The 14,161-nt window shown below is 46.9% G+C and overlaps 1 protein-coding gene across 6 annotated transcripts in view; it reads right to left on the reverse strand.

The window, feature by feature from the left end:
- Nucleotides 1-14,161, reverse strand: part of SZT2 (SZT2 subunit of KICSTOR complex) — a 73,231-nt gene that overhangs the window by 15,427 nt on the left and 43,643 nt on the right. For 5 of the 6 annotated variants that reach the window (XR_013171008.1, XR_013171009.1, XM_077149974.1 and 2 more), the window contains 24 exons: nt 13,885-13,999; nt 13,656-13,769; nt 13,281-13,451; nt 13,008-13,102; nt 12,644-12,767; nt 12,377-12,538; nt 12,082-12,286; nt 11,671-11,786; nt 11,291-11,534; nt 10,185-10,326; nt 9,936-10,028; nt 9,710-9,788; nt 9,314-9,607; nt 9,006-9,147; nt 8,721-8,828; nt 8,571-8,634; nt 8,162-8,347; nt 7,616-7,783; nt 7,446-7,524; nt 7,262-7,333; nt 6,864-7,065; nt 5,939-6,038; nt 5,093-5,222; nt 3-155 (listed from right to left, as the gene is read on the reverse strand). Coding sequence is in view for 4 of the 6 variants with exons in the window: in XM_077149974.1 (XP_077006089.1) it covers nt 3-155; nt 5,093-5,222; nt 5,939-6,038; nt 6,864-7,065; nt 7,262-7,333; nt 7,446-7,524; nt 7,616-7,783; nt 8,162-8,347; nt 8,571-8,634; nt 8,721-8,828; nt 9,006-9,147; nt 9,314-9,607; nt 9,710-9,788; nt 9,936-10,028; nt 10,185-10,326; nt 11,291-11,534; nt 11,671-11,786; nt 12,082-12,286; nt 12,377-12,538; nt 12,644-12,767; nt 13,008-13,102; nt 13,281-13,451; nt 13,656-13,769; nt 13,885-13,999 (3,358 nt within the window). In the remaining 2 variants the exon portion in view is untranslated. The remainder of the gene's footprint in view (nt 1-2; nt 156-5,092; nt 5,223-5,938; nt 6,039-6,863; nt 7,066-7,261; nt 7,334-7,445; nt 7,525-7,615; nt 7,784-8,161; nt 8,348-8,570; nt 8,635-8,720; nt 8,829-9,005; nt 9,148-9,313; nt 9,608-9,709; nt 9,789-9,935; nt 10,029-10,184; nt 10,327-11,290; nt 11,535-11,670; nt 11,787-12,081; nt 12,287-12,376; nt 12,539-12,643; nt 12,768-13,007; nt 13,103-13,280; nt 13,452-13,655; nt 13,770-13,884; nt 14,000-14,161) is intronic. The other variant, XM_077149976.1, reaches the window with a different exon arrangement.

Consider the following 14,161-nt stretch of genomic DNA (forward strand, 5'->3'; position numbering starts at 1 on the left):
ACCCCGAGAGACCCCCATGCTGGGTCCCATCTTGAGGCGTGAATGGACTCGGATCACAGTTCCCCACACGACATCACAGGAGAAATATCCAGGGACAAAGTGCATTGTGGCTGCTAGGTATCCTCGGGGTGCACAGCTCTCATCAGCAGCATAATCTAGGGGAAGGAAGAGTGTGACAGTCAATTTTAAGTGGTACTAAGAGTGGTTCTTGAGAAACAGAATCTTAAGTATGAGATTTCTGAGTTGGTTCTGGGGGTTTTGGCATTGGTTCTCGAACCTGATCAGAAGAAAAAGTACTAATGACTATTTCCAAGGTCAAGAAGGCACAATATGGCACAAATTGGCAACAGAGATATACAAAATATCACCACTGGACACTCCTATTTGAATGCTTATAAGAGGCAAAGCTCTGGGTGATAGTGTATTGGATAACTTAGCAGAGTTTTGTAAAGTTAAAAAGTATGAAGTTGGCTGGTTGTTCCTACATCTCATTGTGCAAATGGCTGACTTACAATACAAACTGAATTCCCAACTTTGTAGGATGTCTGCTGTTAAAGTGAGGGCACTGATTGGGAAGGAATGGGATCCTGAAAATTGGGATGGGGACATATGGGCTGATCCTGATGATGGTAGGGACACTGAATCCCTAATTCTGAGTCTTTGGCAGATATACCTGTGATGGCCTGACTCGAGCAATTAGTCATTCCTCATCTCCCTCATAATAACCCTGCTTTGCTAATAAAACTGTTATTGTACCTAGAATGAGCTGGGACTCAGCATTAAGAGATTGAGAAAACCTTCTCGACTGAAAGGGGGAAGAGAGAAATGAGACAAAATAAAGTGTCAGTGGCTGAGAGATTTCAAATATGGTTGAGAGGTTATCCTGGAGGTTATTCTTATGCATTATATAGATAACCCCTTTTTAGTTTAAGGTGTATTACAGAGACTAGAGGGAAGTACCTGAAACTGTAGAGCTGTGTTCCAGTAGCCAGGTTTCTTCAAGATGATTGTATAATGATAAAGCTTTCACAAAGTGTGAGATTGTGAAAACCTTGCTCTGATGCTTCTTTTAGTATGACAGATGAGTAAAAAATATGGATTAAAAAATAAATGAATAATGGGGGAACAAATGTTAAAATAAATTGGGTAGATGGAAATACTAGTGGTCAATGAGAGGGAGAGGTAAAGGGTATGGTATATATGAGTTTTTTCTTTTTATTTCTTTTTCTGGAGTGATATAAATGTTCTGGGAAATGATCATGGTGATGAATATACAACTATGTGATGATATTGTGAGCCACTGATTGCACAAGTATGGAATGTTCATATGTTAAGAATATTCATGTTGTATGTTGATTGGTTTTATTAATACAAATTTAAAAATAATAATAATAAATAAATTGCAACCCCCCCCAAAAAAAACAAACGTGTAATTGTCTCCCCTGAAGTTGCTGACTTGCAAGACACTGCTAACACCTTTCATGACCCACCCACCACCCTGCTTTGTTCCAGACCTATAATTAGGCTGAAGTCCCAACAGGCTCCAAAAAGTGAGGTATAAGGAGCGACCTCAGAAGAGGAGGGTACCAATAATCAAGCGAATAAGATGATGCATTCTGTAGATACCAACCAGTCTCTTCCCCCAGCTATTCCTGTCATTGCCCAATAAACCCATGAACAAAGTGAACATGGAGGTAGGAAAGGAGGTTATGCATGTGCTCAGCAACATGGACTTCCATACACGAAGGCCAACCTGGTTACAGTCACTGCTGAGTGCCCAATCTGCCAACAGCAGCGATCAACACTCAGTCCTCAATAAGATACCATTTCCCAAGGTGATCAGCCAGCTTCCATCATGGAAGGGGCTGTGTTTTGTTCTTACTGGAGTAGACATTCTAGATCTGAATCTGCCCTCCCTGCTTGCAGTGCCTCTGCCAAAAATACTACCTAATGTCGTTAGAATGCCGTATCCACTGTCATGATATTCCATACAACATTGCTTCTGATCAATATACCCACTTCATAGCAAGTGATGTGTGGCAAAAGGACCATGATCATGGAATTCACTGGTCTTACCATGTTCCTCATCATCCTAAAGCAGCTGGATTGACAAAATGGTGGAATGGCCTTTTGAAGGCTAAACTACAGTGCCAATTGGGTGGTAATACATTAGAAGGCTGGGGCAATGTTTCCATGAGGCTATGTATGCTATAAATCAGTGTCCACTCTATGGTACTGTTTCTCCCATAGCCAAGATTCACAGGTTCAGGAGTCAAGGGGTGGAAATGGGAGTGACAATGCTCACTATTATCCCTAGTGATCCACTAGCACTTCCTGTCCCTAAAACCTTATCCTGTGCTGGTCTACAGGTTTTAGTTTTAAAGGGAGGAGTGATTCTACCAGGAAACACAAGGATTCCACTGAATTGGAAGTTAAGGCTGCCACCTGGCCACTTTGAATTCCTCATACCTTTGAAGCAACAAGCAAAGAAGGGAATTACTATATTGTCTGGAGTAACTGAACCTGATTACCAAAGGGAAATTGGACTGCTAATATGCAATGGAGATAAGGAAGAGTATATCTGGAATACAAATGGAAAAGCAGAATAACCCAATCTAGGTAGGACTACTAGTGACCCAGGAATAAAGGTTTGGGTCATCCTACCAGGCAAAGAACCACGACCAGCTAAGGTACTTGCTGAGGGGAAAGGGAGTATCTAATGGGTAGTAGAAAAAGATAGTTATAAATACAATCTATGACCATGTGACCAGCTGTAGGAATGATGACTATAATGGAGTATTTCTTTCCTTTGTGTTAGGAATACATTTGTATATATACAGCAAGCATCTTGTTTCCTTCCTTCCATTATCATATAACAAAAGTTGTATTAACCTTATGCCATAGTATTTAAATTACATGACAGCTGAATTATGTTAGGCAAATTTATGACTATGTTATTTTCTTTAAAGTTAAGTATAGTTTAACAAGATGTGTAAGTATCATTGAACAAGGAATAGACTGTGATGCCCAGTTTCATGTGTCAACTTGCCTAGCTTATGGTGTCTACTTGTTTGGTGAAGCAAGCACTGGCCTGGTTGTAACTGAGGGTATTTCATAGATGTACCCATACATAATCAGTTGACTGCATCTACCATGATTGTATCTATAAATGACAAGGGAGAATGCCCTCAGCAATGTGAGGCAGTTGCTCAAACCCATTCACTGGAGATTTTAAAAGCCAGTACTGAGGATTTCAGAGGTCAGAAAGAATTTCTGCCTCTATTTCACCTTCACTTTCATCAGTTTCCAGTTTGTGGCCTGCCCTAAGGAATTTAGACTTGCTAATCCCCATGGTTGCGTGAGACAATTTCTACAAAGTTCTTGATGTTCAAATAGATATCCTGTTGGTTCTGTTTCTTTGGAGAACCTTGATTAATAGAGGATTTATCAAAAACAGTGTCCTCATCACACTTTTCATCTGTGAAGTGACTTATTGTCTACACTGTCCTAAGACTCCTCATCCCTGTCTGTTACCCTGCAGGACAAAGATTATTATTTTGAATAAGATGAAGCCAGACAAAGGCATGCCTTTAGGAAGACAGGGTCATTGTGTAAGGTTTCAGAACTATTTCAAGGAGACTGAGAGAAAGAGCTAAGGGGGCACTTCAGGGACACATTTAAGATAATCCTGAAGCAAGACCAAGAAATTCTAATTCTGTCGTAATCAGTGTCCCATAGGGAACTGCAATTGTAACCCTGTTAAAGGGGTCTGATTTTTTAAAAACATACCAGTTGCAGAGCGGGCAAGACTTGCATTCTGTATACTTAGAGGACAAGCTATCCCAAAGAACAACAAAGGGTGTTGCAGCAGTTTACAAGAACCTGTAGCTACAGACCAATGTTTTGTTCTATTTTTCCCAGATTTCCGAGTTGATAAGAAACCGTCCAGTAGGTCAGGTTGGCATTTGGTTTTCCAGAGAAGTTGCCATCAGATGTGAGTCTCATATGGGGCTGTAAAATTTCTATGCATCGATGAAATGCTGGTTGCTAAGAGTTCCAGAGAAACCATATGGAGAGACTAAAATGAGGAAGGACTGTGCCTGTGTTTTGATTGGTCTCAAATCTCAGGCTGCTGGAAGTCATTTTGAAGTAAAAGTCCTTGGCTGTCTGTCCTAGTTCATCTTCAATTTGCAGAAGATGTCTTCAAAACTGTGGAAAGTCCACTAATTACAGGGATACTGCTTTGTTATGGAGTGTATTCTCAGAAGTGCTGAGAGATGCATGCTCCTGGAGATGTTAAAAACGTTGATCTATAGACTTGCAGAGAATGTTAAAAATAAAGAGTGGTCTGATTTCACTTTTAAATCAGAAGGGAGAACTGCAAAACAATGACACAATTTGACTTTTCCTTTATGAGTTTGGATGAGAGATCATCAAGAATAAGAGAAAAGGAGTAGAGGAATAAATAGAAGTGTCAAGACTTCAATTACCATCTTAAATAACTTATGTCTCCTTACCATGACCAGAAATTCTGGGCCTGCCTGTTGACTGTGATGGCCAATCGGAAAGCAAATCCTTCTATCGAACCTCAGGCTCACCCTTTCCAGTCTTCTCTGATACCCTACCCCTGTAGTTATCCTCTCTTCTATTTTTTGAGTTTTTCCTCTCTCCTGGCTCTTTCCCCATCTAATATAAACATGCTTAAGTCTCCACCTTAGTTTAAAATTCCTTCCTCACCCCCACATCTCCCTCTACTGCCATAGCCATATCTATTTTCTGTCTTCCTTTGCTGCCAAGCTAATTGAAAAAGTAGTTATTTTCTTCTCCACCAATCTATCATCCTTCCACTTTAAAATTTCATCTGTTTTTGTTCTCCCTTTCTCATCACTGTAACTAATTTTACTACAGTCACTGATGAATTCACAACAGCCAAACTAGTGATCTTTTTCTATTCTTATCCTACATGCCCTCTGTATTACTTAGCACTGATTACCAAGTAATAATGACTTTGCCCTCAGATTCTCCCCCGAGAACCAGATAAATATAGGGCAGCAGCACTCCCTTCTGAGGGAGGCTACAGTATGGGACTCACCATCACTAAGCTGTGGGGCCCGCTGACGGGAATGGAAGGGGGTCTCGCTGCGCCATAGGTCCTCTTCACTCTCAGCCACCAGAAGAGAGTTACACACATGACTGTCATGAAGGTCCTGAAGAAGCAGCCGCTGGGGGGAGGAGCAAGCTATCAAAGAACTGAAATATCCCCTCATAAATGGGGGGTGATGGTCAGGGGTGATCAGAGGCCAGAGAGAATGACCATTATCACCAGGGGTCAGTGGTCATAAAGAACATCAGTAATCACTGAGATGTCAGAGAGCTCAAGGCTCAGGAAGCTCAGCTGGGAATACTCATCCCTCCTCTGCCAGGATCTGTTCATCATCCTTCAGGTCTCATGTTAAAAGTCACTTCTTCCTAGATAGTTCAGATGGTCAGATCCCTGTTCTATGCTCTCAAAACAGTCTCTCCTTCTCCTTCACAATTGTAATTGAGATCATTTGTGTAATTTAGTTGTTCAAAGTCTATCTCCCCCACTCTATAGAGTCAGGGTTTCCCTCTGTCTTGTTCACTTTTTTATGCTCAGTGTTAGCATAGTCCCTGGCACAAAACAGATAGCTGCAGTTACTGGTGCAATGAGAGAGAACATCTCATAGCTACTGGGAGGGTATGAGAGAGTAGTCCTCTGTTACTGGGGGTGACCTATGAAGAATTTCCCACTTTGTAGGGAATTGGGGAATAACAGAGCTTCCCAGGAACTGGGGGGCAAAAGAAAAATTCTATAGCTATTGTTGAGTCTCAGATGTCCAATTTAAATTCCTGAAAATTCCTTCCTCATCTGAGCTATCTCTATGCCTGGAGAGCCCTGCCCTTGGCTGCCCCTTACCTGGTTGACCTCCCTGCAGATCTCTCCAACTCGCCTCACCAGGAGCTGCTGCAGGTGGCGACACTCAGTGCCTGGCCCTCCATCCTCCCGAATTAGGCTCCTAGCGAAGGTTGGATAGATTAGACATAGAATTGTAGTTGGGAGAGGGTTACAAGTATCATGAAGGGTGGTCAAGGGAAACCATAAGAAGGAAGTAGGATTGGATAAACGGAAGTAAACCTGATGGGAAATGGGAAAAATAGAATTCTCAATAGCAATTCTGGAAGCCTAGTTCCATATTTGCTTCTCCAGCTCCCAACATGCACCTTGCCTCTTCTTTATTCTCAAATCTTGTCAGAATGATCGTCTTCTTTTCCCTCATTCTTACCCCATCTCCATCCCACCCCCACAATTAGAGAAGTAGTATTTAATCATATGTGTAGGTTTGGATCCTGGCTCTCCCAATCACCAACTGTGACCTTGGAGAGTTCGAGTTTTTAACTTATCTTTGCTTCCATTTCATCACCCACACGGTGAGGATAATACTTGATAGAGTTGTTATACGGATTAAATGAACTGATCCATGAAAAACTCTTAGAACAGTGCCTGCCACACAGTAAGCACTTGTTAAATATTAGCTGTTATTCCTTATTTTTATATATTAACTTCTGAAGTGGCGCTGAACTCTAGATACTCTTAATACTTAGCTAGGAGCCAAAATCTCCATCAGTTTCTCACCTCCGTTAAGAAAGTAGCATGACGTATTTTCCTATATATGCTGTGGGAAGTGATCTGTAGTCCCCACCTTAGAATACAAGTCAGCTCCCTACCCAGGAACCTCAGCCCCAAATCTTACATTTTTCACAATATCAGAGAGGGGTGTTATAGAGACAGAGAAAAGAAGTTACTATCAGAATCAGGGTGCAGTGTCCTGGCTTCTACGTACCGTGCATGTGCATATACTTCCACACGATCCTGCAGGACCCGAATGATGAGCCAGAAGTCAGGCAGGCAGGGATCAGGGAGGCCTGCGAGGGAAGGCTGTGAAGGTATAGGCCCAGGTGGGGTCCGCAATGTAAAGGTGGTCTTCTCACTAAGGGTCTCTGTGGGACCCTCGCTATCTGAGCCACTGCTGCCTCCATCATAACCTGTGTGAAATGTGTTGAAATTCAACCCCAAGATTTAAGCTGGACCCAGCTCATCTGAGCATCTAAGTGTATCAGGTCTTGACAGTTCCCCCCAGATTAGTCCCTTCAAATGCCCCCTGACCATACTTTCCCCTGTGCAACTTTAAGTCCACTTCTTAGTGGACTCAGAGTCCTTCAACCCCTCCCTACTGCTTACCTAGGTGGTCTGAGTCCACACTGCCCTGACTAGACATGAGATTTAGTCCTTGGCTGGGCCCAGGCTGGCTCCCTGGAAGAGAAGGAAAATGCCTAGAACCTCCTTCTAAAAATGAAAGCAGGGACAGGAATCTATAAGTCCCTAGTCATTGACCCCAAACTTTACAGTCTGAGTCCTCTCTCACCTCCCTGTGGTAAGCTGATGAGTAGAGGACCCTCAGAATCTTCTGGAGAGCCAGGGGCTTGGGGGCTGGTTGTCAGGACCTGAGGGGCAGGAAGCCAAGCCTTACGTATAGGCTCTAGCATGCCCATGACCACCCCCTTCCATTCCCAGGTCAGCCCAGGAAAGACTTACCTCCCCTTCAATGCCTTCAGTTCTGTCCTCACGGCTATGCCAAGTCCAGGCCACTGAAGGGGGTACCCCAGGAGACCCACCTGGCTGTTGGCCAACTGCCACAAAGAAGAAGCCACTGTCAGGGTCTTCAAGAAGAACATGGCCAGGGATGTGGAGGCAGCAGAACTCCTGGGGAGCAGGAGCCAAGGTCACAGTTTAGGCAGGAACAGCCTTCTCTATGTATGGCACTCCCACAATTCCTCATTAAACCCTCACAATTCCCGGTGAAGGAGATGCTATGATCCCCATTGTTCAGGTAAGGAACCTGAAGTAAGAAAAGGGTCAAGGACTTTACTAAGATTACAAAGGTCAAGTGACAAGGTTGGAAGCTGAGTCTCTTTCCACTGAGTTAGGTTGCTAGGCATCAGGATGAGGGGCAGATGATACGGTAAGGCGGTGGGCAAGAGGGATAATTCTATGGACTCAAAGGGCCTTCCAGACTTGTGCCTGGAGTTCAGGGAAGGATGGGCCCCCAAATGATCATGGGGTATTCCTAGGACAGCTTACCCTCTTGAATTGTGCAAGGGAACGCTCTGGCCCAAACACAAAACTCAGTGGCAAAGTTTGGCGAAGGCAGGTAGAGCGTTCAGGAGAGCTATGAATGTGGGCAGCTGCACGGTGCAGGGCCGGGCTCTGAGGGATACCCCCTCTTCGGAGTGCCCCCACCATCTCATCCTCCAGCAACCAGCGGATCTACAGTAAGGGCGAAGGGAAGAGGGGCAAGAGGAGCATCCTCAAGGAGGGCACCTCTCTTGCTTAACTGGTGTATCACCTTACTCCCAGACTGGAAGATACCTGGCCTCACAGACTGAGAGGCCTCACTTCACTCACTCCTGATGGAAAATGTAAGTTACAGTGTGTATGTTGGGGGTTTAGGAGGGGCTTTCACTTAGATTGGGAAAGGGACAGCCCTTACCTCACTCATAGTGGTCTCAATAGCCAGCCTGTGGGGTGTGGTCAAGTTGGACAGTCCTGGGTGCCTAATTCGAATAAAAGTTTAGATATTGGTTTCCAGAAAACAAAACTGTGAGGGAAAAAGTGCTCTGAGGGGTAGATACGGATGTACCTCTCTCCTCCTGAGGGTGGCAGTGGGGGTCCCAGGCCATCATCTGATCTTAAAGATGATGGCTGCCCCGGGGATCGAGGGAATGAAGCACTGCTCTCAGATGTTGACCTGCACAGGGCAGAAGCAAAAGTCAAAGGTCACCAGCTACTATCCTCCCAGGGTGACCTCATCACTCCCTTCGTGGAATTCTCAAGGTTTGCTGGTCCCCAAATGTCCTTAGATTCCTTTAATGGTACCTTCTCCCCGACAAGTCCCCAGGTCCCCCCACCAAACTTATTGCCACACCGGTGGTGCTGAGGATCAGAGGCTGGGGGAAGCTCCACTTCTAAGGGCAAGGTCAGCACGAAGACATCCAGAGTGACACTGAGGTCCCTCAGGGGAACTCGGCCTCCAATGGGAGGGCCCTCCAAACTGGAAAGCACCTGACCTGGGAGAGGGGGAAAGGTATGGGTTGCTGGGGGGCTTGGGACTAGTACAGATTCCAAATTCTGAGAGCTAAAGAGTTAGACTCCCAGGGTCTCCCCTACCACCAGCCAGACAGGCAGGGTGTAGTGGGACCTCTTCCCTCTCCTGGACACCCCTAAACCCCTCACCCAGACAGGTGGGTAGACTGCACACAGGTACTGAGCTGTGCTGTCCACGCAGCCGCACGGAACATGTGAGATGCAGAAAGAGTGGTGGCAGGTCATGCACGAGGTTCTCAGGCCCAGTGGGTGAGTCACCCCCCAGGATACTGAAGGAGTCATCATCAGGGTTCACAGTGTCTGCATCTGACAGCGAAGTGGAGTCAAGCCCAGCAGCCCCCAGGTCTGGGTCACGGCTCTCACGGTATTCCACTTCCAGCTCTGGGTCACTCTCAGTGACTATACAGCAGGCAGATGTGTCTCCTAGTGGATGCATCAAGTGGTCACTGGCAGGGCTTGGCGGTGGAAGTCCCTGGTTCCTAGCTCGAAGTGGGTTTCCCCTCCTCTACCCAGCTGCCAACACACCTTCTTCTCCCATAAGCTCAGCCTCTGAAAATTCCAGGTCACTGATTTTTCTGTCTACTGTATCCCGGAGGCCCTCATCCTGGGCAAAAGAAAGAGAAAGCTTGATCCAGCAGGAAAAGAGCCACATCCAGGCCTCAGGGGACCAAGGCTCAAGAGGCTCTGGTTGAGCTGAGTTGAGCCTCTGGGACTACAGGTTAGGGGAGAGGGAATGAAGAAAGCCACTCACTTCTCGCCTGCTGGAGGGAGGGCAATAGAAGAAGTAGTGGGGGTTGGAGGGCACTGTCCGAAAGTGGAGACGACAGATCTCTAGGAACTTCTCCTGTTTGAAGGTTAGAAAAAAGCTATCATGTCAGTTACCCCAGAGTAGAACACTCTCCCCAACCCCAGAACAGGACTCATACAACCTCATCCAAGAGAGAACATCGTTCCCCTGAACAAGACTCCACCCCCCCCTCCCCTCACCCAAACTTCCCACCTGGATGAGGCTATGAAGGGCATCGTGGGCCTCTCCTCTGAGCTGGCAGATGTCTGTCAGAGAGATCTCTGTGCCAGGCTCTGGATGGCCAGGGACACGGGTGCTTTGAAACTCAGGCTCACTTAGGTCCTCGGTCTCTATACTGAGTGGTTGAGGTGGGGGATGGTATTGAAATGTAAGAACTACTAAGTTCTAGAGGAGCCTGCTTCCCAACTGCAGAGAAGCACACACCTGTCTGCCTTTGCCTCTAGGATGTATGCTTAACACAATGGCAATGGAGGTGGTAAAGGCAAAAAGAACCAACCCACCCCTTCCAGCTCTAACCTCCACAGTTCTTAATGGCTGCACATTTCTGTGAAACAAAGGAATGAGTCAGGATGACTCCCAGTTTTCTGACTTGGATCAATGGGTGGAGGATGATACTATTCATTGTGAACAGGGAACACAGATGGATAAGCTAATTTTGGTAAGAAGAAAATGCATTCATTTGGGGGACACATAAGGTGGGGGATCTAGAGCTCCAGAGAGGGAACTGGGCTGGAGCTTTGATCTGGGAGTCATCAGCATACCCATTCCTTTGGTTCTTCCGCTTCCCAAATACTAATGCACTGCAGATGCTAGATAAATACCTGTCTGCTCGTCTGCCTTCCTCCCTTCCTCCAACCCTCCCTTCAACAGGGACCTGTTGAACTTGGAAGGTGAGCTAGGGACTCAGCAGTGAGCAAAGTACCCACAGTTCTTGCTCCTATAAAACTCACAGCTTTGAGGGATTGTTACTATTGAAAGAATATTCTCAGGACAAGCCTCTTCTTTTCATTGTGCGCAACTTGAAATTCCCTATCCCAAACCCAACTCAATACTCCACATCAAGGCCGAAGAGATGGGGAGAGCCTGGGAAGAAGACTGTTGCTCATGCCAAATGGGAGAAAGAAGGCTGGGTAGAAGGCAGGAAGTTAGTGACAGAGGTGCACTACTGCTTCTTTGGTGCTTAGGTACTACCTTGTACAGCCATCCCAATGAGTCAGAATCCCAATGAATTGGAAGGGCCTCGTTTATAGGGACTTTGTCTATGTCTATGTTATACATCATTCAAGAACAATTTTAACCTGGACTCAGAAGCTAGGACAGCTCGTTCCCGAGGTTCGGGGCCATCTTCGATGCTGCTGAAGAGCCCAGGACTGAGAGGACCAGGGCTTGGGGGTGCAGGAGGCAAATTCCAAATATGGCCACACAGGGCGAGTAAAAAGGGGGTGATGTCTACTTCTTGTAATAGCTCCTCACAGGCATCTACTGCTGTCAGCAAGTCCTGGGAGGTCACGTTCTGTGCTTGCTGTAAGCTCCGAAACAGCCCTGAGGGAAACAGAAAAGGACACCAGGGTCAAGCTCTGGAACAGCCTCTCCAGCTCCCAACCCTGTAATCCTTCTATCTCCTCCCCTCTAAGCCTCACTTCTCCCTGAAGCTCCCTCACGTGGCCCTCCTGCTCACCACGGACATAGCAGCGCTGTGCATGCTCCTGCAGCAAGGCACAGTGGTTGGCTGCCTCCTTATACCTGGGCTCCATCCAGGCTGAGGATGGAGAGGGTTGGTCAATCAACTGAGTCCTAGAACAGGAGGAAAAACAGAGCCTTGCCAACTCCCCTAATTGATACCTCAGACTTATAAACCTCCCCCACTCAAGTGGATCATCTGCAGGCCCTTACCAAATGTATTCATGGTTCAGCAAGTTCAACTGACTTGCCAAAGGAAACCCTGCAAGGAGTTGGCAGCACATGGCTAAGAACTTGAGTTTCTGCCACTGACCATCAATCTGTCTGCTCATACTCATTAGAGTATACCCAGTCCTCACTGGAAGCAAAAGCTGGGGTAGGGCAAAGTGTCAACACTAAGAGCACTCACCGGAAGATGAGGTCCCAAGGTGCCTGAGGGGGCTGCATGCCAACCATTTGTTCCCTCAGTGCTTCCAGGGAACAGCTATAGATGTATACAGGACACCGAGTCCGGGGCCCATCAGTGCCCTCTGCTTGGAGAACCTGACGCCCAGCATAAGCCTGTAAATCCCGACGGAAGGATGGGCTTAGCTCTCCTTGATTCTGGATACTGTCTGTGGGGAAGAGGTGTCAGATGGTCTCCAAACCCTCTGTTTGTTCCTTGTTCCTGCTCCTACTTAATTTAGAAGGGTCAACAGCCTTACCAGCTGGGGTTACACTGAGGATGGGGACCTGGGATTTTGTAGCCTTGATCCCAGCTCCTCCCAGATCTTTGAGGCTGAGAACCCCACTCCAATCCTCAAACTTAGGCTTTGTCTCCTCTCGAGAGGGCCCCTCTAGGCCATAGGCAGCCAGACGTTGGAAATCTGAAGAGGAAAAGAGAAACATCAATCTGAGCTATCTGATGAGACAATGATGGAGTTCAGTGGTAGTATCTGAAGGGGTTAGTGGGGAAGGTGAATGATTGGTACCTGAGAAGGTAGTTGGGAGAAAAGTCAGAAACACATGCTGGGAGGTAACAAGCCTTGCATAGCAGCGCCACTGAGGAGGCTGGGTAGAGATGAGAGGCTTGAGAGATTCAGGAGGACCTCCACTCTGTAACAGAGAAACAAAATTAGAGCAATCTATAAGGGAACATTCAAACCCCACTCCCTTAGTCCACCCTGGTATCCAACCTTAGGTAGAGATCGAATGATTCAGGATTAGGGGAAATGATAGTATTCTGTCATTGACAAGGAATATTTAGTATCAAGGGTGATGGAAAATTGTGGTATGAGTATGGAGTGATGGGAGGAGGTCATTATGAAAAAGGACTCAAGAAGAATTGTTGCTGACCAGGGTAATGAGAGTTGAATCTCCAGTAGTCTGGGCGCTGATGACTGATTGACCCTTTAGGATCCCATGGCCCCCTATTGGTGGCCCCTCTGGACCTACAATGCAGGTAGAGAAGAGTATGAGAGATCAAGGCCAGCAGAGAGGCAGGGCTTTAAGTTGAAGAGAGGATGAGGAGAAGGAAGATGAAATCCAAAAGACAGAAAGCACTCTTTTGAGGTGGGAAGAAAGGGGCTGGGCCAGAGTCTGGTATAAGAAGAGAGGAGGGGAGCTCACCTGAACTGTGGCAGGTTCGCCGCAGCACCTCGCTCAAAAAGGTAGCCTGGTCAGCAACAGTCAGTGGGATCTCCCGGTCACTCAGTTCCTGCCCCAGGCAGCTGTGCAGCAGGCACAGCACCATGTCGTTGGCGGGACAGGGCCCCTCGGAGAGAGGGACGCCCTCAGGCTCTGCCCGACACACACTCTGCTTAGCACCAAGAGCCTCCTGCTGCCCACTGCCCCGGGCTCTGCCCTAACCAGATAGCCCCTCCTTCAGCCACATGGCTTCCACTTGTCCCCATCACTCACTTGCTCACCTGCTCTCTATCCTCTCATATTCCCAGGCTTGCTGGCCCTTTGGATGTGGGGTAAGTGGGTACCAAATTCACCCACCTCTGGAAAGCAGAAGGAAGGACATCTGTAGCTGCTGACACTGTGGCAACAATCCCATTAGATCAAAATGGAAAGGGATCTCATAGACGCAGGTGTCTCCTCCCTGGTCCAATCCTAGGAAGCAGGAAAGAAAGGTAAGATTTATAGTGAGACGTGGATTACCTAACTGTGGCTGCCTTCTCCCTTCCTACTTCACTGCTCCAACCAGGGGGCCACTTTCTCCACTGACCATCAGAGACCCTTGGCTCTGGGGGCAGAAGACTCCATTCCTTGCTCTGGCACAGCTGTATCAGGTATTCAAAGCTCAGCATGGAACCTATACAAGCAGCATCCCGTGGGTGAAGCTAGAAGAGAAATATGAGACTTCAGGGGTTACCCCTCCTAGTCCACAGTACCCCAGCCCCCAGCTTTCAAAGAAGCCCAACAGTCACAATCAGAATACAGAGATTCAGAGGAAACAGGAAACCCACGGACTGTGGTACTTCAAAGGAGATGACACTCAAACC

This window comes from Tamandua tetradactyla, chromosome 2, assembly GCF_023851605.1.
Source record: "Tamandua tetradactyla isolate mTamTet1 chromosome 2, mTamTet1.pri, whole genome shotgun sequence".
NCBI lineage: Eukaryota > Metazoa > Chordata > Mammalia > Pilosa > Myrmecophagidae > Tamandua > Tamandua tetradactyla.